The sequence below is a fragment of the Poromitra crassiceps genome (assembly GCF_964638095.1).
Source record: "Poromitra crassiceps genome assembly, chromosome: 3".
Taxonomy (NCBI): domain Eukaryota; kingdom Metazoa; phylum Chordata; class Actinopteri; order Beryciformes; family Melamphaidae; genus Poromitra; species Poromitra crassiceps.
Window position 1 is genome coordinate 56,580,384 of NC_139625.1, and position 27,614 is coordinate 56,607,997.

General features: G+C 43.2%; 2 protein-coding genes across 2 annotated transcripts in view; one reads left to right on the forward strand and one right to left on the reverse strand.

The window, feature by feature from the left end:
• Window positions 1-5,319: 5,319 nt before the first annotated feature.
• gpr137c (G protein-coupled receptor 137c) lies at window positions 5,320-26,701 on the reverse strand (the record flags this gene model as incomplete). The annotated part of the gene is made up of 8 exons (XM_083633608.1): window positions 26,067-26,701; window positions 17,431-17,480; window positions 16,438-16,545; window positions 16,125-16,263; window positions 13,902-14,051; window positions 11,262-11,387; window positions 9,764-9,885; window positions 5,320-5,602 (listed from the first exon to the last, which is right to left on the reverse strand). The coding sequence occupies exons 1-8, from the start codon at window positions 26,445-26,447 to the stop codon at window positions 5,320-5,322; spliced, it is 1,359 nt and encodes a 452-aa protein (XP_083489734.1). The 5' UTR covers window positions 26,448-26,701.
• The window catches only part of txndc16 (thioredoxin domain containing 16), a 46,384-nt gene continuing 45,065 nt past the window's right edge, over window positions 26,296-27,614 (forward strand). Inside the window, exon 1 of the mRNA XM_083633606.1 lies at window positions 26,296-26,400. The gene's annotated coding sequence lies outside the window, so the exon portion shown is untranslated. The remainder of the gene's footprint in view (window positions 26,401-27,614) is intronic.

Genomic DNA, 27,614 nt, shown 5'->3' on the forward strand with positions numbered 1-27,614 from the left:
ATGAGAGTTCTGGCTCTGCTTGCTGCTGAAGCATGCACTGTAAATGTTTTTTCTGAAACAGGTGAAAGAATGGACCCATATAGTGAGATAATTTTGCTTCTTTCAATGCGGTTGTGAGTGTGTGTGTTTTACAAAACAAGTGCTGTGAAGGAAGAAGAATGGTATACTTGATTTGAAGATGTTCTGACTCGTCTCAAGAAACGGAACCAAGTTTGATATCAAGTGTACAAGTTTCCGATATGTCAGTCACCCTGCTTTAGTGGGTAGATTGTATGCTAGAGGCATTTAAAGTGAGAGCAAGTTAGCTACCACTACCAATTACAAAGACTAGTATTGGTGGTTGACTGTTCCAAGAACTCGCATAACTTCTTGCTGCTGACAGGAAAAACCCAACTTAAATATTGTTTTCTTCTGTGAAGTCAACACTGAGATGTCAATTTATGTGTTTGTTCGCCCTCCGCCCGCTTTCCTGGTCGTTGCTCCACCATCTCTGCCGATCTGGGGAGAAGTGTAGACTAGCACATGCTTCCTCCGATACATGTGCAGTTGCCAGCCGCTTTTTTTCACCTGACAGTGAGGAGTTTAATCAGCAGGATGTAGCGCGTGGAGGATTACGCTATCCCCCCAGTTCCCCTCCCCCCAAACAGATGCCCCGACCGACCAGAGGAGGCACTAGTGCAGCGACCAGGACACATACCCTTAATCCGGCTTCACAGACATGGCCAATGGTGCCTGTATGGATGTCCGACCAAGCCAGAGATAAAACGGGTCTCGAGCTGCATGCACTACCCCCCCCCCCCCCCCCCCCCATTTACATTTTGAGTCAGTTTTGTAACTGTTCAAGTTTGTTAAAGTACCGTAGTGTCAATTCAAAAATACATGGACATCATAGAATATTGGCATACTCTTCTTCATTCTTGACAAACTTAGTTTCTGCCAGAAATTGGCTTTTGGCCTGACAACAGCGTCACACGCAAACCATGTTCTCGCAAAGTGAAATATTGCTTTTAAACTAAGGCTGCGGTCTTTCAGTGTTCATGAGATCATGAATTGCGTGAGAGGGAAAACAATAAAATAAATGAAAAAGAAACGTATAACATAAAAAGACTACACACACACACACACACACACACACACACAACTGAGTCAAAACGCCAGTAAATCACACACTGGATTAGAAACCGATTAGGAGGGGGACATAAAAACAAAAAACATCCATCCATCTATCATTTTGTGCAAAAAGCTTTTCCTTAAGGAATACAACTACTAGATATGACATGATGTGATGGCACGTTGATATTTCATTTCTCATATGAGAAACAGTCAGACCAGATACACTATACAATTACTGAAGAAAAGGTGAAGTGGTACACACACACACACACACACACACACACACACACACACACAAGGACAGGAGATGGCGTCCTACATTCAAACCCACAGCCTTTTTCAGAAGGTGAAGTTTAAAGAGTCTTCCAAGTGCAAAACGGTGCCTCACAACTCACAAAGGGCCATTTAGTATTGGTTTACATGGAGAGTTTTTTGGGTCCTCTAGTCAAAAATCCGTATTCGGAGCAACATTCCTAGGGATGATTTCTACTCCACTTTACTCCTCAGATGATTTTACTGTAGCTACATTATGTCATCCACATCAATTTAATCTGTCACGACACGTGATATTGTCCGATTAAAGGACACATTTGCATTTGAAGGTTCATGTGGTCTGTGCTAATTTCAAATCGTTATCTCAGGAAAATGTTGCGATTTGGCGTTTTTCGTTTCAATCAATCAACAATTCGACCGTTTGCATGGTCCTAACGGGACAGTTGCCAAATCCAGACACACACTCTCTGAAAATGATTTCCAGTCTTTTCTTAATTTTTAAGATTTTTTTTAAGGGCTTCCTGACATGAAGCTAAAAATGAAATTCCATATTGAGTGTGTCATTTGACTAAGCTTGATGGATTTGGCCACAGTTGGGTTAAATGACTTGATTAACTTCTATCAGGTCTAATGAAACCAATTGGGAAACACATTAGGTAGGCTATTGAAAAAAAATCCAACAACAGTGATATGTCCTTGTAACTGTGCAGATTGTGTTAAAACCCAAATCCATCTTTACAGTATGGCGCCCCCTGTTGAACCACTGGCTTTGTTTATGAATCGCTTACCGGTAATTGGATTTGACTTATAATAACTTATTGACTGAGTTTTTGCTATTGGGACTGACAGGTAACCCTTTATTTTACAGGTCCCTAACTACGGTACATATGAACTACATTATGGTGTTCATGTCTACCGGTAATTACAAATAGTTCATATGTAGTGTAGTACATATGAACTATTTGTAATTAGACACCAATGTAATTACTGTGTTCATATGTAGTTCCATGGTACCGGACCTGTATAATGGATTGAGTCTATTCAACTGTAGTTCATATGTAGTTACATGCTACCGGGTCTGGGACAGAGATTGGTAAAACCCAGTGTTGGATTCAAACCACTGAACTTCTGATTGCAAAGCACGCAGCTTTAACCACTCCGCCACAAGGGCTTTCTGACTTTGTTTTCATGCACAGAGACTTGGGAAGAAATATTGATACTTTGTTAGCTGTAGATGATTTTGTCCATAATTCCCATACAAAAAAATAAAATAGGGTAGCAGTGAAACTATAATCAAAATAGCCATTCTTCTACATTCTCTAATTGTTAGCTTCTTGTAAATGAGTCATTTTCACATCAATTTGTCTACCGCCCTCCAGTCTATAAATCCCCCCGATGTGAAGCATAATGCAAAATAAATGTTATGCCCTGTGCTCTAGAAACATTTATATTTAAAAAATGTGCCTTTTGAGACGGGGGGCTAACTTAACTGTGCCACAGTCACACTGCGGAAATGCCTTCACATTAATCAATATTGCCTGTCTTTCAAGCTACAACTATCAAAGTATTAAAAAAAAATCCCAAGTCTCTGTGTATAATAACACAGCTGCGAAGTGACAACTATCTGACTGACATACAGTTATCCTCTCAAACTCCACTATGAAAGTCACAAAGCCCTGGTGGTTGAGTGGTTAAAGCTGCGTGCTTTGCAATCAGAAAATCAGTGGGTCGAATCCACCACTGGGTTTTAGCAATCTCTGTCCCAGGCCATCGCTTCTTTACAGGTCCGGTACCATCTAACTACATATGGAGTCCGGACTACAGTTGAATAGACTCAATCCATTTTACAGGTCCGGTAGCATATAACTACATATGAACTACAGTTGAATACTCACTCCATTTTACAGGTCCGGTAGCATGTAACTATATATGAACTACAGTTCAATAGACTCACTCCACTTTACAGGTCCAGTAGCATCTAACTACATATGAACCATAATGTAATTACTGTGTAATGTATTTGTAATTGGTGTTCATATGTAGTTCATATGTAGTTAGGGACCTGTAAAATAAAGGGTCACCATTGTGGTGAGCTTATTTTACTAATTCAAGTCAAACTATTCAATATTCCAAATGCGTATACTACAGAGTTTACGGCTGTAGCTCTGTAGGCTGTTTTCTGTGCAGATATATAAGCCTGTTAATGCTGTTTGTACCACTGTCCATCTGTGTGGCTCCAAAATGAACAAACATTGTCTTAATAACAAAGGATATGCAAATATTTCCTTGTGTTCCTTACCTGGTAAAGTCTGTGTTGGACAGTGTAAATGTGAGCTTTGATGAGTAATTTTTTAGAAACTTAGCTGGGGTGTGAACTTTTTGTTAATACAGATATTGCAGGGAAGCTAGCTGTTAGCATTTTACATACTGTAGCTAGCAAACACTTGCAGAAGCCAGCTAAGTTACAGTAACTGTGAGACATTTACTGTCCAATATAACCTCCTCAAGGCAAGAAACACAATGAAATGCTTTGTGTGGGTGAAACATACATTTAAGTGTTTATCTCCTTTGCGGACAAGCTAGCTAGACAAACATCCTAGCCTCCTGCTAGCCAGAGTACCGGTAGCCTGATGTTTAGCGAGGGCTAAAGCAGAGGGAACCAAGATGGCAAGACTATAGCATCCAAAATCCTCAACTTCCATATTTGTGTCCCAAACAGAACGGAATGGTTGTCTAGGTTTCTCCATTTCTTTTTCTTCTTCTTTTTTTTTATAGTGGTGACACATTTTCTTTGCAGCAAAAGTCCTTCAACTTTTTCAGCCCTGGCTAACACAAACACTCGTGTCATAAGTGCACCCATTGGAAAGCAGTCCCACAACACATTTTTGGTCCTAAATCATAGTTTGACAAGTCTTATGGTCCAGCGCTGTTGATTGACAGACCATTGCAGTTTTCAGTAGCCATATTGGCTTCATGGCACCTGTGTGCACAGAATGGTAGTTTCCATGGAATAGGGATTGTCCAGTGAATTGAACCAAATTTACAGGAGGGGGGGGGGGGGGGTTGCGGTCCCGATGGTTCCAGTCTCAGACATGGTACTCTGGACAAAGCCATGATATACAGAAAAAAGGTCTGGTCATTGTGGTTTTCAATGTGTGGTGAAATCCTGGCCCATGGTGTTCCTGATAATTCGATTCCTTTTTAGTACGTGCCGTTTAAAGCAGACGACATCCTCAGGAGTCTTTTTGTCCTTCAAAAAAAGAATGGGAGATCTCTGTGAGAGAGAACAGTGGATGGTGGTACTGTACGTACAAAGGACCCCAGCTCAACACAATAATTGAGAGGGGGGGGGGGGTTAAATGATGTAAGGAAACAGGATAATGGAATGTAACAGTGTGGACACCCATGCATCCTTTGTCATCATCGCTCATGGCTCCCACTGCAGCCGCCATTTTGTGTCTCTTCACATACACTTTCATTTCAACTCCGGCTGAAATCAAAGAAAAGGAACCTAAACGTGGGTCTTGGCATTTTTTAATACAATAATGTATAATCATGTTGCCAGAAAGCTCTCTAAAAAGTCCAGAAAGTTTCTGTTTAATGTAACTTTGTCAGAAAGCAGTGGTTGCTTTCTCTTCCAGGAATGCAATATTAGGCTTTACCACCACATCTCTCCAGAAAGATCTACTGAACCACTTTCTTTATGTTCCTGTTGCCCATCTTGGTCCTGAGCACTAGAATATCACTCTTAGGTAGTTGCTTTGATTTAGTTGGGGAAGCAAAATGGCGCACGTGAGGATTTACAGGGCTGAGATCTGCATGAAGCCACAACAGCCATTCTGATTGGTTGATTGGTACTTATTCTGATGGTGATCATCCTCCTTCAGCGACCCAACTTTTAGAATTGAAACACCGCTGTCCAATGGACCCTTGTTAATTCTGTGGGGTGCAGAAATAGGTCTGTGAGCCGCAGTAGTAGTTCTGCGGGGTGGAGTAGTAGTTGCCCGGGTGGTGGTGGTGGTAGTTGTTTTGTGGGGTGGAGTAGTAGTTGTGGTGGTGGTGGTGGTGATGGTTCTGGATGTTTCCATAGGCAAAGAGCAGCGGGGCCGTGGAGGAGGGCGGCGGGGCGGACGCCACGCCGCCCGTTAGACTCCCATTGCGCTGGATGGTGCCGTACCAGCTAGAGGGGCCCAGCTGGGGGGTGGAGGAGAGAAGGCTGAGAGAGAGAGACAGACAGACAGAGAGACAGACAGGCAGACAGACAGGCAGAGAGACAGACAGGCAGAGAGACAGACAGACAGGCAGACAGACAGGCAGAGAGACAGACAGGCAGGCAGAGAGACAGGCAGAGAGACAGGCAGAGAAACAGACAGACAGACAGACAGACAGACAGACAGACAGGCAGAGAGACAGACAGGCAGAGAGACAGGAAGACAGACAGACAGACAGACAGACAGACAGGCAGACAGACAGACAGGCAGAGAGACAGACAGGCAGAGAGACAGACAGGCAGAGAGAGAGACAGACAGAGATGAGGATTGAGAGGGCAATGTCAAAGTGCAGTAGGGAGGAGAGAGGAGGGGAAGGAAGGAGGGAAAAATCAATCAATCAATCAATCAATCAATTTATCTATCATGGTGCTTACTTTTCAATATGAAGCATACAATTTAAAGTTAGGTTAGACTGATTTATCACACAAAAAACATATCAGCCAGTCAGTGTTGTTCACCTATAATAATAATATATATTTTATGTTATTATTATTACTAGTGCAGTGCCCGCTTGTTTATTCAAAGATTATTGATATTGAAAGTGGCACATGTCCAAATTGCACCAAATCCAACACTGCCCATCCTCGGGTCCCCAGCAACACACCTGCCAAGTGTGAAGTCGATGGGACGAATGGTTCTGGAGATATGCAAAGGACACACTCACACATAGACTTAGAGATAAAGGACACACTCACACATAGACTTAGAGATAAAGGACACACTCACACATAGACTTAGAGATAAAGGACACGCTCACACATAGACTTAGAGATAAAGGACACGCTCACACATAGACTTAGAGATAAAGGACACGCTCACACATAGACTTAGAGATAAAGGACACACTCACACATAGACTTAGAGATAAAGGACACACTCACACATAGACTTAGAGATAAAGGACACGCTCACACATAGACTTAGAGATAAAGGACACACTCACACATAGACTTAGATATAAAGGACACACTCACACATAGACTTAGAGATAAAGGACATGCTCACACATAGACTTAGAGATAAAGGACACACTCACACACAGACTTAGAGATAAAGGACACACTCACACATAGACTTAGAGATAAAGGACACGCTCACACATAGACTTAGAGATAAAGGACACGCTCACACATAGACTTAGAGATAAAGGACACACTCACACATAGACTTAGAGATAAAGGACACACTCACACATAGACTTAGAGATAAAGGACACACTCACACATAGACTTAGAGATAAAGGACACACTCACACATAGACTTAGAGATAAAGGACACACTCACACATAGACTTAGAGATAAAGGACACGCTCACACATAGACTTAGAGATAAAGGACACGCTCACACAGACTTAGATATAAAGGACACACTCACACATAGACTTAGAGATAAAGGACACGCTCACCCATAGACTTAGAGATAAAGGACACACTCACACATAGACTTAGAGATAAAGGACACGCTCACACAGACTTAGATATAAAGGACACACTCACACATAGACTTAGAGATAAAGGACACGCTCACACATAGACTTAGAGATAAAGGACACACTCACACATAGACTTAGAGATAAAGGACACGCTCACCCATAGACTTAGAGATACAGGACACACTCACACATAGACTTAGAGATAAAGGACACGCTCACACAGACTTAGATATAAAGGACACACTCACACATAGACTTAGAGATAAAGGACACGCTCACACATAGACTTAGAGATAAAGGACACACTCACACATAGACTTAGAGATAAAGGACATGCTCACACAGACTTAGAAATAAAGGACACACTCACACATAGACTTAGAGATAAAGGACACACTCACACAGACTTAGATATAAAGGACACACTCACACATAGACTTAGAGATAAAGGACACGCTCACCCATAGACTTAGAGATAAAGGACAGGCTCACACATAGACTTAGAGATAAAGGACACACTCACACATAGACTTAGAGATAAAGGACACACTCACACATAGACTTAGAGATAAAGGACACGCTCACACATAGACTTAGAGATAAAGGACACACGCTCACACAGACTTAGATATAAAGGACACGCTCACACAGACTTAGAGATAAAGGACACACTCACACATAGACTTAGAGATAAAGGACACGCTCACCCATAGACTTAGAGATAAAGGACACACTCACACATAGACTTAGAGATAAAGGACACGCTCACACAGACTTAGATATAAAGGACACACTCACACATAGACTTAGAGATAAAGGACACGCTCACACATAGACTTAGAGATAAAGGACACACTCACACATAGACTTAGAGATAAAGGACATGCTCACACAGACTTAGAAATAAAGGACACACTCACACATAGACTTAGAGATAAAGGACACGCTCACACAGACTTAGATATAAAGGACACACTCACACATAGACTTAGAGATAAAGGACACGCTCACCCATAGACTTAGAGATAAAGGACAGGCTCACACATAGACTTAGAGATAAAGGACACACTCACACATATACTTAGAGATAAAGGACACGCTCACACATAGACTTAGAGATAAAGGACACACTCACACATAGACTTAGAGATCAAGGACACGCTCACACAGACTTAGAGATAAAGGACACACTCACACATAGACTTAGAGATAAAGGACACACTCACACATAGACTTAGAGATAAAGGACACGCTCACACATAGACTTAGAGATAAAGGACACACGCTCACACAGACTTAGAGATAAAGGACACGCTCACACAGACTTAGATATAAAGGACACACTCACACAGAAATAGATATAAAGGACACACTCACACATAGACTTAGATATAAAGGACACGCTCACACAGACTTAGAGATAAAGGACACGCTCACACATAGACTTAGAGATAAAGGACATGCTCACACATAGACTTAGAGATAAAGGACACGCTCACACATAGACTTAGAGATAAAGGACACACTCACACATAGACTTAGAGATAAAGGACACGCTCACACATAGACTTAGAGATAAAGGACACGCTCACACATAGACTTAGAGATAAAGGACATGCTCACACATAGACTTAGAGATGACTTGCTTAAAGGATTTATTTTTATTTTTCGAACCTGGACCCTATTTTTTTTGGACTCATCGTGACATAAGATAGCCTTGTTTACAGCTCGAGCAATATCGGCAGTGTAACCGAGTCGGGCAATTGCGCACAGTCATTCCACGTTTCCTAAAACTGCTTGTTTTGCTGCTGGGAGACTCAAACTGTCATTATAGTGTCTGGCAACATGGACACGACTCTATACATGAATATTATTCTCAGGGGTTTACTGTCAGACAGAGAAAATTGGCATATGAACACGTGAGAGAGACAGAGAGAGAGAGAGAGAGAGAGGAGCAGGCAGAGGCAGAGGGGCAGCCAGCAAGACAGGGAAGCTTGTGCTGTGTCAACACAGAGGATTTCCCCTCTCTCATCAACAGTGTGGTGCTGGAGACAATTCTGGTCCAGGTTGAAAAAAACTGAAATGATCCTTTAAGTTTAGTAGATAGATGGGTTTCAAATGAGACTTTTAGTTAATGCTGTTTCAGAAGATTTTCCACACCGACAAGAAAACAATTCTAGGGGAAACACTGAATACCTGCAATCATTTTTTTCTTTTTACATTAAAATGGTAGATAAAATGTACAGATGTTGCATAGGGCCTAGGCTATTGGCACAAAACATTAGTAGCTTGGATTAAAAAATATCTATATTGGCCTTAAAAACTCATATGGGTATGTTGTAAATTGCCTATGAAAATGCTCTTGAATAAAAAAACTTTTGACCATGAAAATCAGGATTAAAGCAGTGCAGAAGTGGTAATAATTATGCATAGTCATGTCAAATCTATGTGTGTGTGTGTGTATGCAGTGTGTATTTTTTTTACAATATATTTATCTTTATTATATATTATATTATATTATATTATATTATATTATATTTACAGTATTTTCAAATTCAGTTTACAACATTTGTTACAGGAAAATTGCACGCACACAAGCGCGCGTGTGTAACTGCTGTTAACAGTTGTAAATCGTGTATATGTGTGTGTGTGTGTGTGTGTGTGTGTACCCACCTAGGCCGGTCGGCCCTGCTGTTGCTCCTGGATAAGTCGTCGTCACTGTCGTACCGTCGTGGGTTGTCAAAGAAATAGGCTCTGGAGCTGAAACTGTGGCTGTTGATCATCCCTCCTGGAGTCTGGAGGAGAGAAGCAAAGCACAAATTACTATGTTTACATTTCTACCTAGAGCTACTAGTCTTCAAGAATCAAAGTCAGGTCAGTAGGTCAGAGATACCACTCGATACCTAGAAGTTTTCTATACATCTTAGTTAGTTATTTACATTTAATAAAAATGTAGGAAAAGCTGTATTATATCCACCCCCCGGGACCAAGCCCTCGACACCCCCCGCCCTGTTTTCTCCCCAATTGTACTTGGCCAATTCCCCCTGCTGTCCCGGCCGTTGCTCCACCTCCTCTGCCGAGCTGGGGAGAGTTGTAGACTAGCACATGCTTCCTCCAATACATGTGCAGTCGCCAGCCGCTTCTTTTCACCTGACAGCGAGCGGTTTCACCAGCAAGACGTAGCGCGTGAGAGGATCACGCTATTTCCCCCAGCCCCCCCCCCCCCCCGAACAGGCGCCCCGGCCGACCAGAGGAGGCACTAGTGCAGCGACCAGAACACATACTCTTACTTCACCCGCAGACACGGCCAATCGTGCCTGTATGGATGCCCAACCAAATCGGAGGTAACACGGGGACTCGAACCTGCAACCCTCGTGTTCGTAGGCAGGGAATCTGCCACTGCACTACCCGGATGCCAAAGCTGTATTATTGTGAACGTTTGACCATAGCTTTGACTCAAAGCCTTGAGTCTTCACATCCCAGTTGTAAACTTTCACACAATTCTCCTCTCATATTCAGAAAGAACTACTCCGCCTACACAGTGTTTGACCACTCAGTCAGTCTTCTGTACAGAACGTGGACTTGTTTCATTCTGCCCGACAGATACCAGAGCCTCCAATGTGTAGGAAATATGTCACAACTCTGGAGTGGAGCCAGACTACTCATGATAAGTTATAAAAATATCACACAGACCTCAACAAAAAACAGAACATTCCATCGACAGCTGAATCTTTACTCCTTTTTTTTTTTTAATACATATAAGGTTTGTGAATAACACAGCAAGAGAACACAGCACAACCAAATGCATTATGTAGAATAGTATAGAATAGAACAAAACAGAACAGAACAGAATAGAACAAAACAGAACAGAATAGAACAAAACAGAACAGAACAGAACAGAACAGAACAGAACAGAATAGAACCAGCGTCTTGGGTGTGTCAAAAATAAATAAATAAATACAAATTAATACTGTAATTAAATTAATATGATAAACGTGTGTCGATTAGTTGACAAATGGCTTGAACAAATTACCACTAGTTGACCAGGAAGATATTTGGTCGGGGGTAGCCCTAATATAATGAATGAGTGGGTGTGTGTGTGTGCGTGTGTGTGTGTGTGTGTGTGTGTGTGTGTGTGTGTGTGTGTGTGTGTGTGTGTGTGTGTGTTTACCAGGTTTTGGTTGGGTCTCTGGACTCTGAAGAAAACCACGACTAAGCTGGTAGGCAGCAGCTCCCAGAAGAACAGAATGATCCCAAACACGATGTAGGCTTCACCGCTGATCTCCTGCACATCTGCCTGCAACACACACACACACACACACACACACACACACACACACACACACACACACACACACACACACGTATGATATAGATATACTATGTATCAGTTACAGTACATACATTACCTCAGGACATAGGGCTAGCCAAAATGTGTATCGATATAAAATATTTTATCTGTCAATATTGATTATTATTGATAATTATAATAATTGATAATATTGATAATTACCTATTTTTAATAAAGACCACGAGAAAAGAAATGGTTGAATTTAACGACTTTATTTTGAACCACCTTATTTATCAAGATTATATTAGAATTTTAATGTTAACACAACAAATAGAAACACACAAATTGAGTGTTGCAGCTTCAAAGTGCGAGGCAGAGACTAATGTCTGGTCCGCCACTTATAGTTCAGGTGGGAACCTCAGGGTTTGTCTGTTAAAGGCTGTTTGCGTGTCACAAGTCGTAGCACGCTACATTATCAAGGGACATATCGATACAGATTGAACTATTTTATTGTTGATTTTATTTTATTGTTTTGTTTTGTTTATTTATTGAACTATTGAGCCACCGATTGCACAACATGCACAACATTATAACATTATTAAATAATTTTAAATAATATAATACAGTACTGTTAAAATGCGCTAAATATGTATTTGGGGGGGACAAGGGGAAAAGAAGTACGGTAGATCGCAACTATTTTTATTTTTTGTAAGTATCTCTCATCCTAAAAAGGTTTGGGCATCCCTGCTTTATAGTATTTGTATTTTTATTATTATTACTGTCTATATTCTTATATATACAGTATTTGGGGAAAAGGTGGGAAAAGTGAGTTAAGGTCGGTATTACCACCCACTACATCCCTGTTTATGGATATTTTTCATTGTTTTATTAAAGAGGAAGACGCACACGCACAAACACACACACAATGATCACACAGATATGGTGAGACACTAGTTGGGTTTTCATCCACCTGTTTTTATGCAAAATGTCAAATTATGCATTAAAATCCTGAGTGGAAACACCAGAAAATTCAATAAAAGCTCCAAATACTGCAAAAAAGTTTTCACGCTTGAGGGAGGCGGAAAAGTAGGGTGTATCGATAAAAGGAAATGCGATAAATGCAGTGGAAACAGCTTTAGCGAATCTATAACCAAACTCCATTGAAAAACATGCAATTTTAACGGAGGAAGACAGCGGGATAACAGGTAACTCACATCCAGAATTGACAGAAGAGTGGCGTCTGGTCTGGTAATACATTTTACGTACCTCTGTATAATCAAGAACCGTTAAATGAATATGTGATGTTTTTCATAGCGAGACAAGGTTTGACTGGTGTCTGGCCATGTTTTAATCATGTCAATGAATTGCCCCTCCTCTTCACCATTCCTGATATTACCCATAACGGTAGTGGGTGGAAACGTGCAAAGTATCGCATTTTCTTTTGCCGACTTTCTGAAAATTCGATTAAAAGTTGCAATACCTTTGGATGGAAACCCAGCTACTGGCAGTTTGACTCCAACAGATTAAAGGGACAATTCATGATTTCATAATTCAGATTACACTCACATACACACAAAGGACATGTATGGTGTGTATCACATCTCGCGCACGCGCACGCGCACGCACACGCACACGCACACACACACACACACACACACACACACACACACACACACACACACACACACACACACACACACACACACACACACACACACACACACACACACACACACACACACACACACACACACACACACACACACACACCACACCACACCCTAATGGAGGAAACCCTTTAAAATGGCCTGTCTGTCTCAAGGGCTGAGCCTTGATGTAGGCCAGCACACACACACTTGCACTTACGCACGCACGCACTTACGCACGCACGCACATGCGCACACGCGCACACACACACACACGCACACGCGCACACACACACACACACACACACACACACACACACACACACACACACACACACACACACACACACACACACACACACACACACACACACAAAAAAGCAGGTTATTTATAGACAAACAAAGCCCTTTACCCTACTAAGCATTGCCTTCCCAAATCTCCTAAGATGGATTGTCCACACATACACACAACAAACAATAAATATGTATTTCACATGCAGAAGTGAACAGATTATGGCTGGGCAGTATATAAATATTACCAGGCTGTTCTAGCTGTAGCTGTTGCTGTTCTATTACTTAGTCATTATATCCACATTACTGATGACTATTTATCAAAAATCTCATTGTGTAAATATTTTGTGAAAGCACCAATAGTCATGTCATCCCTACAATATTGTTACAATATCAAGGTATTTGGTCAAGTACAGTCTTGTTTTAATAAAAGTGTTTGTGACATCTCACCTGTGGGTTTGACTTACAAATGAACATTTAGCCCACTTCATAGGAAATACACACAGATATATATTGTGTATCGCCATTCAACCTAAAACGAGCAAGATGTGATTTGTTTGGTCCATATCGCTCATGACAGTACCTGGTCAGAGACGCTGTACCAGTCGTAGTTGAAAGGGCTGGGTCTGTCCTGTGGAGACAGAGCTACCACCACCAGGTTGTAACAGGCTCTGGACGTGTAGAGGAGGATCACCATCGCTCCTATGGCCGTCGCCTGGCACACTGAAGTACCCTGGAGACAGATTTGGTACTCATAGGGTTTCTGATATATCCATTTATGTGTGTTGTCCCATTATTAAAAAACTACTGGTTCACTTAAAAGGGGTGTCAAACTCATTTTAGTTCACAGGCGACGCAATTTTGTCTTAAGTGGGCCAGACAAAGAAAATCAATAATAACCTAAAAATGACAAAACCACAATTTTTCCCGTTTATTTTAGTGTAAAGAATTATCTCAGCTACCATCAAAAAAATTATCAAATCTACCATCTGTAACTGTGCATTATAATTGACGGAAACTGTGAAATTCCCTATAGCCAAGGGTAATGAAAATAGTTTAGTGATTAATACAGAAAACATGAATAGGCTACTTCATATTTAACTTGCTCCTGAAGTGGGGAGCGCGGGGGGAGGAGAGTAGAGCGGGCGGGGGGGGAGGTGAGTAGAGCGGGCGGGGGGAGCACGGGGGGAGGCGAGTAGAGCGGGCGGGGGGGAGGTGAGTAGAGCGGGCGGGGGGAGCGCGGGGGGAGGCGAGTAGAGCGGGCGGGGGGGAGGCGAGTAGAGCGGGCGGGGGGAGCGCGGGGGGAGGCGAGTAGAGCGGGCGGGGGGAGCGCGGGGGGAGGAGAGTAGAGCGGGCGGGGGGAGCGCGAGGGGAGGCGAGTAGAGCGGGCGGGGGGGAGGCGAGTAGAGCGGGCGGGGGGGAGGCGAGTAGAGCGGGCGGGGGGAGCGTGGGGGGAGGAGAGTAGAGCGGGCGGGGGGAGCGCGGGGGAAGACGAGTAGAGCGGGCGAGTAGAGCGGGCGGGGGGAGCGCGGGGGGAGGCGAGTAGAGCGGGCGGGGGAGCGCGGGGGGGAGGCGAGTAGAGCGGGCGGGGGGGGGAGCGCGGGGGGAGGCGAGTAGAGCGGGCGGGGGGGAGGCGAGTAGAGCGGGCGGGGAGGCGAGTAGAGCGGGCGGGGGGGAGGCGAGTAGAGCGGGCGGGGAGGCGAGTAGAGCGGGCGGGGGGAGCGCGGGGGGAGGCGAGGAGTGGAGTGAGGTGCTGCGGAGGAGAGCCTGAGGCAAGAATTGGCAATGCCTAAAACGCGCGCACAGGTCTGCATACACTGCATCCACAACACGAGGTCTCTGCCCAACACTTTTCCCCACTACTCCATAACGCACGTGTCTCACTGCAAAGTTCCCCATCCCAATGTGCCAAAAAGCGAGCACTTGCCTTGTTACATCGCCCAAAAGCCTCAAAATAGTGGTCGCACTAACGTTAAACGGTGGATGATTTTACAAGTGGCATTCATCATATCTGATAGTTTTCAATGTATTTCTACCCACAAAAGTTAGGCTATATCATGTCTCAAATATATAATGCAAACTATCACACTCTTGCATTTTCACATACCTTACAAGACAGGTCGGGAGGAAAATAAACCATTCAAGCCTTTTGCAGCACTTGAGGAAACAGTGAGTTTGCTCGTTTAATTCATTGATATGCGCAACTGCACCAACGATTAATTAATATGTGATCGTTAACAGCGGCCACTTATCACCTAATAGCCTAATGCAGTAGTAGGCCATCATCTCCTTGTTGCATTTTCAAACTGGCAGATGGGGGAAAAGAAACGATTCAACTTGTTTACTCACCAATTTGGCTCTCTTCCAAATAATCCAGCCACTAACTATGTTCATTCATGAAATTATTCAATATCACGGGGACATTAATGGTTTGTAAAGTGCCATTTAACCACCCGCCCGCTCACAGCATGTTCTGGATAATGAGCTGGGAGCTGCTAAACTACAGCTGCTCTGCCAGCAAAGCAGAACTTATACTAGGGGCTCGGATGGTAATGATCCACACGGGTCAAGCGGATAATTGTTTCTAAACATGCAGGCCGACCGGCTAGCATCTGGTAATGGTCAGGAGTTTTTTGCCTGATGAAGACCCAATAGGGTCGAAAGCTTGCCAACCTTGAGCGCAAATAAAAACGGGAGCTGCTAATCAGTGTGCGGACAATTCCTTTATTTAATGGTCAGGAGTTCACCGCATATTTAGAAGGGGCTATATGCTATGATACGACATACTGTATGGTTGTATTCATACCTTGGATTCGAGGTAAACGTTGGCAGAGGACATCTTGGCGATCTTGAAGATGCAGACGGCCAGAGAGATGGCGCACAGCACAAACAGGCTGTCATTGATCAGGACCCGGGCCAACACCGCATGGCGGATACCCCCTTCACTGGGGAGACAGACGGAAAGAGGGACGGACAGACAGAAACAAAGAAAGAAACAAAGAAAGAAACAAAGAAAATGACTAGAAATTAGAGAAAGGCAGATTTTTTTTTTACTTGGGTATTTAGGACATCTCATTTCAGATTCCAGTAGTAGTACAAAAAGGTATTTGATGATTCACCTTGGGGATTCAGAGCGCTCCAGAGCTCCTTGCACCAACAGCGCACAAGTTAAATTCACCACCAGGAAAAATATACTGAGACACAGGAAGAACAAACGCAGAGGAAGCCTGCAGGGAGGGGGGTGGGGGGCAGAGAAAGAGAGAGATTGAGACAGAACAAGAAAGAGAGAGAAAGAAAACAGCGGGTCACCAGTCAAAAAAGGTTTATACGTCGGCAGTTAGATGAGCCAAAACTGAAATATTAGCGTCCTTATTTTTGAATGCCCCACTGTAAAAAATAATTGTGCGTACAAGTTCCGGTTTAACGTGACTCATTGTTGCAGCTTGCCATTTCCTAATGTATTCTACTTGATTTGAAAAGATGGCCACCTACACTCAGTCTCTTGTACCCTGGCTGAATTGAACATAACTTGGTCAATAAGTATGTAACATACAAAATAAAACAACCCGTAATATCTTAATTTTATGTAGAATGCAGAGGACATGTAACTGTTTAGTTAAACTTGCATTCCAGGAATATTGTGCTCTTAAGATGACGTTAGTGGTTCGAGTCCGTTTCGTCCTGAAACCCACATAGGTTGCGCCAGGCGTAACCTATGTGCGATTCGAAATAACGCATCCGAGATAGAAAACATTATGAATATAGCCACGTTATAAACAACAAACTAACGCTGGTGATCCGTATGGAAACAGTGTTACTCGAAATGGTTAATATTAGCCACAGCAGGCGATTACCCATACTTAAGAGCACTGCGCTCTTAAGGGATATTTATCGACGAGATTTCTGCCAAGCTGGACCTGATTAGTGATTTGCTCCGTTCGCCCAGACGGGTGTCAAGCTGTCAGCAACAAGGCTGGGAGGATCATACCGGAAGAAGCACCCATCATGCAGATCAGGCAAAAATGGCCGCCAAAAATAAGGTGGATAGATGTTTTTAATGTCGATGAGAAATGATATGAAAACCAGCAACAACAACAACATGACTGACTTACTTGTACTTGGTGAGTTCTGGGGAATACTTGGCTTTGGCCTTAAACATCACCTAGACAGAGAGAAGCATTTCAATATTATTATAGATATTGGTGATCATCTAATATTGTAGATTGGTAGAGAGACATGCTTTTTGTTGTTTTCCTTTCTTTGTCTTTAAAAAAAAAATTTAATATGTGAAAAAAAAACACACGTGTTCAAACAATATTATTTATCATCTGTGTGGTCTGAATGCTCAAACAGTTGCTTTATTTTATTGTACTTTTATTAAGTTTTGTATAGACCAAATCACCGTGACGTCACCATGTAAACAAATTTACTTCCGGGTACCACTTGGGGAAGGCGGCAGGTTTAAATGTGCGTGTTGTCAAATAAATGCTGTCAAACCCTCTCGTTGTTTTCGGCCGACTACTTTCAATTTAAATGGTTAAACGGTTGGTAAACATGCTTGTCCGACGTATCTAGCCTTTCTTCTGTGTTTGTTTTATGTAGTGTTAGCTAGCTAATAATGTTTGTTTGTCTGTCAAACTCGCAGTTTTTTTGCAGACTCGTAACCTCGCGTCACCAGGCTCTTCTTGGCGAGAGCAGACTCGTTAACGTTACAGACAGACAGAGTCTACTCTGGTCTGGTCCAACAGGTAAATAAGCTAGTCTGGTCTCCACTAACGTTAGTGAAAGTGTTGTTATGAATGATATTAAACAACAACACAACACGGACGAACCATTTTTGTCTTCTTTGTCTGTTTTTGTCTTCAACACGTCAGTTTGTGCCGTTCACCGCCATTATAATGTGTGGACCCAGGGGTACCCGGAAGTAAATGTAAACATCCCGCTGATTTGGTCTATTGCTTTGGCAATATCTTATCGGCTAAACACCAATGAGCGCTCGCTGGGTCACTTTAGGAGAAGAGTGTGAAATGAACAGAGCCTGTGGAGATTCCTGTATGCCTTTAAATCACTCGCGCGCGCGCGCACGCACGCACGCACACACACACACACCTACAGTACACACCATACTGGAGAAAAAAACACGAGGGCCATTCCACAGCACATCACATGACGCTGTGTGCCAACATGTCATGTATATTGCACGCACGTCCGTGAGTCTGTTTGAGGATTAACTATACCGGCCTGGTCAAATCTGTTAAAGTGGTCTATCTCACTTTCACCTGATAGATCCTTTTCACAGGGGCCATTTTGTGTCAAAAAGGCAGAATAAACACAGGTGCAAGCAAAAACACTAATGAGGGTTTCCAAATTCCAATCATGGAAGTTTGAAACGCTCATTAGTGTTTTGCTTGCACCTGTGTTTACCCTGCCTTTTCCACACAAAATGGCCCCCGTGAGAAGGGTCAATTGGTGTGTGCTACCCCCTGAAAGAACTTCATTAGTCTGGCTCTCAGTGGAGAGTTTTAGACCCTGTTTACACCTGGCATTAGAATGTGTCATCTCCCAAACTCTCTCAATATTATTACAAAAGAGTGTGGGCCTGAAATTCAGCGTGGGATTGCGGGAATCGCGCATATTTTTGGGAATTCCCACTTATTTTGAATTTATCATGCGGGACTAATCTCGCGTCTGTTTGCGGGGGCCGATGTCTATGCATGTAGTAATCATGAACATCGAGTATAAATTGTCACGCTACATGTTTTTACCCTGCCGTAATAATCGGCCTTGTGAGCGCAGGCAGCGGCCGATGCCGATTAATTAAAAATGCCAATTATCGGCGCCAATTAATCGGCCAGCGGGTCTACCTCTACTTTGTGATAGCGTCATTTCACAATTCAAAAGGTCCAATTTGCAACAAAGCACCCGTCCGAGGTTCAATACTGAGTGACTTTCTGACGAGTGGAGAGCCAAGTAAGGGCTGAAGAGCTGGGGAGACTCAAACACAACCCAACTGGTTTCAGGCCAGGGGACATTTTTGGATTGTGACTCTTGCGCAAAAAAAAAAAAAAAAGGTCAATGTGGCGTCCGAGTAGAGGGTAAGGTTGAGGACCACTGGTCTAAATGTTGATTCAGAAGATTTTCCACCCTGAGAAGAAGAATAAAACTCTGGGGGAAACAATGAATACTTCTTCGACAATCTTCTGGCATGGGGGGGAAACGTCTCCAGTGATTCAGCTCACTCACTTCCTAAGAATGGCATTCTGTTTCCAAGAGATGTTTGTCAAAATGCATATTCAGTTCTGCTTCACAAATACAGACAGTCAGTCTGATGAAAGCTTGTTTTTGATATTATTGATATTATACAATAGGTGTAACCGACCCAAAGGTCTTGAAACCTGCTCAACAATGTCAACATTCAATTTAACTAAACACACACACACACACACACACACACGCGTGTGCAAGCACACACACAACCCTTTTGTGTGAGAATGTAGGCCAGAGGGCGGTAAACCTAGAAATGAAGCAACCAGCCACACACTGCCTGTTCATACGTGTGTGTGTGTGTGTGTGTGTGTGTGTGTGTGTGTGTGTGTGTGTGTGTGTGTGCGTGCGTGCGTGTGTGCATGTGTGTGATTTATTTGCCTCGAAAAGCCATAGAAATCCTGTTAAATCAACAGTTTATTCACAAGCAGGCTTTGATTTTTTAACAGTGGGGTTTGGTTATGGAAAACAATTTCCATCCATTCATGTTTGCATGCATGTTAGAGTCTCAGTGATTTTACTAAATAATCACTGATTCCTTCAAATGTATTGATAAGTGATAAGTGATATGGCCAATATTACCATTTTGTGCACCCTGTGTGAAGGGTACTGCAGGTTGTGTCTCTGAAAGAGTTAAAAATACAACAACAAGGGGAACTAAATCACATGTCACGACTCATGCCTGACTCATCAGAAAACATGACACACACGCAGACACACACACACACACACACACACACACACACACACACACACACACACACACACACACACACACACACACACACACACACACGGGTTTCCATGACGGTGTGTCAGTGGCCAATCAGTCACAAGGTGAATCATTGCTCCAGGTTTCATCAGAATTGGTCAGCTGGTGTAGCAGTTAGGCCTTTCAAAGTTTGAAAAATGTTGATATTACGCTATTCTGTGTCATAAAAAAACATTGCAAAGATGGCTCATCTCTCCAAGTTACATCAATATTGGACCACATAGCCATAGCTGTAATCTGATAGAGGGGGACTTGTTTTTATTTATTACCTGTAATATTATTAGTAGGATAACTCATGACTGGGAAAGTACTGTACATTACTGTAATGTGTTACACCAGAGGGGTCAGAAGTCAGGAACACTGCTGTAGCAGGAGTCGGGCAACCCGGGTTAAGATGGTTTATTTAGCACTATTGCATTTATTCGCCATCAAAACATCTTCAATCGATGTAGTGTACCATTTTTTGCAATGACTCCAATTCTAAAAATGTTCAGTGAATTGAACTGTGCACTTTGCAACTGTTAATTTAGCTGCTTATACTACTAAAAATGTGATCCATTTCTGACCTATTTTCACAAAAGGGCCCAGACAGACCAAACCAACGTCAAAGAACCAGAGGCAACGAAGGCCAACTGCGTCGCCTCACGTCCAGTCATTCAGCCAACCTCCCAAAGTGTCTGTATGTGTGTGAATGACAGAGAGATACAAACTGGAGTGGGCAGCTGTTAAACAACTGTGACTGACCAACTGACTCTCTTTCACACACAGACACGCAATGCCCTTCCACAATGAGACAGAACTTGAAAATGAGATGAGATGATGAGATAAGATCAACTTTATTTACCCAGAAGGGAAATTTGTCTTGGGCAAAAAGTGCGCTCAGCCACATCCAGCGTTACAAAAACACAAGAACACACAAACAGAACAGACACAGCATTGCACCAAGACACAGTGGGGAGATGCCAACTGAGACATACAATTGCACAGCCCTATTGCACAATTTGTTTAAATCATACATACCCATAGGTAAAAGAGAATATAAAATCAATAATAAAAACCAGCAGCAAGATATTGGATAAAAGAATAAAAGAGTAGAAGAATAAAACATTAAAATAAGATTAAATGAAAAGTAAAAGAAATAAGATAAGAAGGTAAAACATGGGGCTATGATTACCGTTCCTACTTAGGAGTGCCTCCACCTACATACTATGGATTGCTACAACCTGGGGGAAGAGCAGGCTGTTTGTTCAGAAGTGCAATCGAGTTGACAATGTTGACCTACCTAGAAAATGCTTGCTAGATAGGAAGGTCTGGATGGTCAAGCTATTCTTGGACCCCCTCCAGTTCGCCTACCAGCCCCAACTTGGAGTTGACGCCATCATCTACCTGATCAACCGTGCCTACTCCCACCTGGACAAGCCGGTCAGCACTGTGAGGGTCATGTTTTTTTACTTCTCCAGTGCCTTCAACACCATCAGGGTGGCTGTACTGGGTGAGAAACTGACAGCGATGCGGGCGGATGCCCTCCTTGTGTCCTGGATTGTTGACTACCTGTATGGCGGACCACAGTAGGTGCGCTTGCAAAACTGTGTGTCGGACAGTGGTCAGCAACACTGGGGCAGGGCAGGGGACAGTCTTCTCTACTTTCTGAGAAGGCTGAGGTCCTTCAACGTGTGCCGGACAATGCTGAGGATGGTTCATGAGTCTGTGGTGGCCAGTGCCTTCCTGTTTGCTGCCGTGTGCTGGGGCAGCAGGCTGAAGGCAGTGGATGCCACCAGACTCAATAAACTGATCTGCAAGGCCAGGGACGTTCTGTGGCTGGAGCTCTCTGACAGCAGTGGTACAGAGAGGAGGATGTTGTCCAAGTTACGTTCCATCCTGGACAACGTCTCCTACTCCATGACGAGCTGGTTGAGCACAGAAGCACTTTCAGTGCAAGACTGATTCCACCCAGATGCACCACAGAAAGTCAATCCTGCCTGTGACCATCAAACACTTTAACTCCTCAGCAGACACTCTGAGTCAGTCAATAAGATAGCCTTGGACTCATTCCACACATCTACAAATCAAAAACCCACTTTTGATATTGTATATTTGATAATAAAATAAAACCCAGTGTGCAATAACTGATTAACAGCTAAATTCTGTAGTCTCTTAAAACAGACAGTTGGCCCCTCGCAATTTTCAAATGCTTCCACCTAAACGTTGGTCAAAACGGAAAGGGAAAATAATGAGCGATGATAGGGAGACATCCGCTCATATCTCCAATCACCTGCATGGGTTCCAACTTCCTCCGGTATGAAGCACCCCCCCCCCAACTCCCTTTGTCCATGTTCTGTGGGCGTGAATTACAGACTGCCTAAGCTGCATTCACAAAATGTAGAAGAGACAGTGTGTCTTCTTGAGAGACTAATGCAATTTGTGCAATAATCAAATAAATAATCCACACTGTTACGGATGTTCACTTACTTTACTGACTGGACCTAATGCACCTTACACTTTATGATTATAGCTATTAATATGACTCACACTGCTGTATACATATCATGTACCTCACATATTTCACTTTTTACTCAATGGTACTTGATTGTCGGAGAAAGCACATATTTGTGACTTTATTATAGGCTACCTAACTTCTATTTGCTTGTTTTTATGGTCTATTATATGCCTATTTTAATGCCTCTATGTTTATAGCTTTGTGAGCAACTCTAGCGTGATATAATTATAATGTGTGACTCAATTTCCCCTCAGAGATGAATAAAGTGTTTGTGATGCTGATGCCTCCTTGTGTTTGAGAAGAGCCGATGTCAAATGCAGTGCAGAGGCCTTCTAAACCTCTTCACATGGTCTTGTTTGTTTACAGTAATTATACCAGTGTTTCCCCTACCATTCTTCAGGCCTGGCGGGCCTGCCAGGCCAACGGCGCCCCCGCCAGGCCAGAAAAGAAATTGCATTTTTTTTTATCCCCCCCCTGCTCTCCCCAAAATTTCAATAAACCTTTATGGCATATTATTACAATACAACAATACTGGTGTTGACAGTGTTGACAGTAATAGAAGATGCCAAATCATTCAAAACAATAAGCATTTTGCTTTTAGCATTGTGCCAGCGTGCAGCGCTGTTCCAAAACGTGTCAACGTGTGTTGTTGCCTGGGAAACGCACATCCCATAATACAACTGTTCGCATCGCATCCCATAATAGTATGATGATACTTGGGATGCCATTGCGAACATAGATGCGAACAGGTTAGCTAAAAGTTTAGCGTCGCCAGCGAGGGCCCCCACCGTTGCGGCCGGGGTACGTTTGGAAATCCCTCCAGGCCTGAAATTCTTTCTAGGGGAAACACTGTATACTAATGTCTCAAAATGACTATGCTAATGATGACTGATGTTGAAATGCTACACACAGCGCCTCTGTCCTTGGAGCTATTTGTGAGGAGATAGGCTGTCTGAGTGGTGGCTAGGTGTCCTTGGTCAGCGTCGATTGGGAATTAAGGGGAGATGTCTGCAGCCATGTTGGAATGAAGTCCATACAATAGAATACAATCAAATGCCATTCTATTTGCCTTCACATCCACTGTATGACTGGACACATCTGTTGCAGAATAGATTAGATTTTTTTTTTCAGTCAACAGTGAATAGATTAAAGTTGAACCGGATGAAACAAATACAATGAGTGCAGTATTGCAGCGTCAGCTGTTTCGTGAAATCAGGTCACACACACACACACACACACACACACACACACACACACACACACACACACACAATATAAAGAATACACACAAACATCTCACACTCTCTCATCCTCGCTCACACACACACTGTGCGCAGTCTCTTTATCCTCTATCACACACACACACACACACACACACACACACACACACATTCTATATATCTCCATTTGTCTCTCTCCCTCATCCCTCTCTCTCACACACACAACCTTTGCTCTCTCTCTCTCTCTCACGTCACGCACACCTCCTCTCTCCATCCTGCTTCTCACCCTCCCTCACACACAGACAGAAAAGTCATCTCATATATTGTTCAACTCCAAAAACGGTTTTTGTCTGTCTTGCATCTTCACACAATAAAATATCAGTATATCTCTAAGAGAGATATACTGTATTTGCTTAAGTTTTGCTGTAAGTTGCTTATAGAAAGTAGCAAAATGGACATGTGTATTTATATGAAAATGCAGGAAAATACTGTCTTAAAAAAATACAATGGTCCATGAAATGATGACGGTACTTTAAAGCAGTCTGACTGTATTCTCCCTGAGAGGCCAGGTTTACTTAATTTCCTTTGATGAGATATCCACCATTTGAAAAACTAAAATACATTACATTTTAAGCACATGAGTTACCGTAGTTCTTGGGTGACAGATTAAAACAAGTTTGAAAGACTGGATGATCTTTAGACTTTAGGGATAATGACTGATGACTAGGGGTGGGAATCTCAGAGTAACTCACGATACAATAGTATCGCAAATCGATACTTGGCTTTTGATAACAATGGTATTTGATATGGTATGGTAGGTACATTGCAAGAAATTTTGTCTGCGATACATCACGATATTTGTGTAACTGAAGAGGAAAAAAATACCCCAAAAAAGGCAAAAATCATGAATTATGTATTTATTCATAGGATTGAGATGAAACAATGTACAACAATGTACAAAGTGCAGACTGCATATTGCCTCTTTAACACACACTGACTGACACTTATCCATGACTCCACGTGTAAAGTTTAATGTTTCAAGGAAGGAGGATACAAAATAATGCCTCACTAAAATCTTTTCAATCTGTTTAAATTAAGTTGACAGTTGTGTCCATTTCAATCTTCTAATCTAGAGGCAGCCAAAACTCAACTCGGTGGAGTGGGTTTATTCGATCTCCGTGAACTGAGCAACGATCTCCCACAATCTGACTTCCGGTTTAGCGATTTTAACCCTAACCTTAAACCTAACCCTAACCCTAAAACAACCTAACCCAAAAATTGTTGCTGGCTAAAATTGTTGCTAGCTTTATCCTGCCGTGGATTCGAAGGTCTGGACACAGACAAGACAGTCCCCTAAAGGTTAGATTTGGGTTAGGGCAACGGATGAGGTTTGTCATGTAATGGTAATGTAATTAACTAGGGATTTTGTGTGCTACACGCGCTCGATTTGCCCGCCCTGCAGCTCGCCGAGCTGGCCCTGCAGCTCGCATTATACGCAGCTCGGTCGCTGCATGGCCTCACTCGCCCTGCAGCTCAACCGCTGTGCGGGATTATTTGCTCTTATGACATCATTGATGATGTCACAACTTCACATCACTGATGACATCACAATTGCTGTTATGACATCACTGATGATGTCACTCACAGGCCTCGCCCGCCCTGCAGCTCGACCGCTGTGTGGGCTCACATGCTCTTATGACATCACTGATGATGTCACAACTTTGCATCACTGATGACATCGATCACAATTGCTCTTATGACATCACTGATGGTGTCACAATGCCTATTACATCATCAGTGATGTCACAATGTACAATTGCTCAAGTGACATCACTGATGACATCACTTACAGTTGAGTGACATCACTTCCGGGACAACAATCACAGAGCCCACTTGCTCACTTTTAGTTATGATGATGATATTATGTGATTATGTGTACATAACGCGCACACACACACACACACACACACACACACACACACAGATCAGTGGTACCTGGGTGAAGTAGAGGTTGAGCAGGCAGAGGGTGAAGAACTGCAGGCAGACAGGGCAGCAGTAGAGCAGCCAGTAGGCGAGGGGCCGCAGCTGGTTGGCCTGCAGCACATTTTTAAAGTAGAAGGAGAAGAGAGTGGTCCTGAGCGCTGCCCACAGCAGGCAGAGGAACAGGAACACACTCTGGTAGCTGAAGCGCTTGTGCCCGTAGTGCAGAATGAGCCAGAGCTGCAGGTAAACGAAGACAAACAGGAACGAGTAGAGCGCTGTGTAGATGATCGTCAGACTCAGCTCCAGTGTCGGGGAGATCGCAGCTGCGGGGGACTCGTTCATTGAGGTAAACAAATGGGAATTGGCCTCTTTTCCTGCCGAAAACATCTCCATTGACGGCTCGAAGATAAAAACCACTGCAATTAGGTCAAACTCGGGTTAATTTCGCCGTCGCCGTGATTGAGGAGAAAAGACGATGGTGTTCCCGTGCAAAAAATGCAAGAAAAGCAGTTTATTCTGAAAAGAAGTGGCATCGTGAACTGCGCTGGGGTGTAACTAAAGTCCGTTGGCTGGTTGGAGAAAGAGCTAGAGGCTAAAAACAAGACAAAAACAAGAGAGGGGAAACGGGAAAAAAACAGAGAGGTCCCCCTGTGAATCTCTGCAAAGCTGCTCTCTCTCTGCAAAAAACAACTTGGGGGTGGGGGGGGTCCGGATCAGCTGTAATGCAGTTTTGGACCCGCCTCCCCGCTCTCCAATAATACGGAAACTGGCTCTCCGTAGGGCGCCATTTTGGCTCAACAGCCGGCTCGCTTTCAAACCAAAACGCCTCGCTCTGGATCCACAGATTGCACCCAGTTTCCTCGCTAATCTCCAAAGTGAACGACGTGTATACGCCCACCTGCCCTATGTGACAGTTCATTGGCTATGCGTCCCACCCAACCCCCACAAGCCTCTCACTCGATTGGTTTGTGATGATGTCAGCTGTAGAAGCGCCCCGCCCCCTTAATCCCATGCGATTGGTCATTAAAATCCAGTAAAAAAAATATCCCTTCACTGATTGGCTCGTCGGAGCACGTGGGCTTGTGTCGCAGGAAAAGAGACATCAAAACAGAAAGCTGCGTCAAGTTAGCGAGAGAGAGAGGAGTACACCGGTAGTCGGTCGATTTGGCTTTCAGAATAAAAGCGACAATTTGACTTGGAAAAATAGAATAAGTAGGAATTGGTGAGCACACACACACACACACACAAAGAGCAGCAACCTTCGGAATTAATGGACAACAATTGCATTTTTATGTACTACAGATCCTCCCGCTTTCACTTCAGTACTAAAAAAAACGTGGCAAGTGGCAACACAATATTGGCCAAACCGTTTTATTTTAACACTATGACAGTTGGGAAGTTGTTTTTACTCTGGTAACTTGACACTGGATCCCTGAACAAGCGACGGACATATTCCACTCACTTGTGATGTGATATTATCCTTAAAATAATGTGTAAAAACTTGGCGATATCTCCTAACTTTGTAAACTAGTAGCTATGTCTTTGGCTTACATTCCGTGG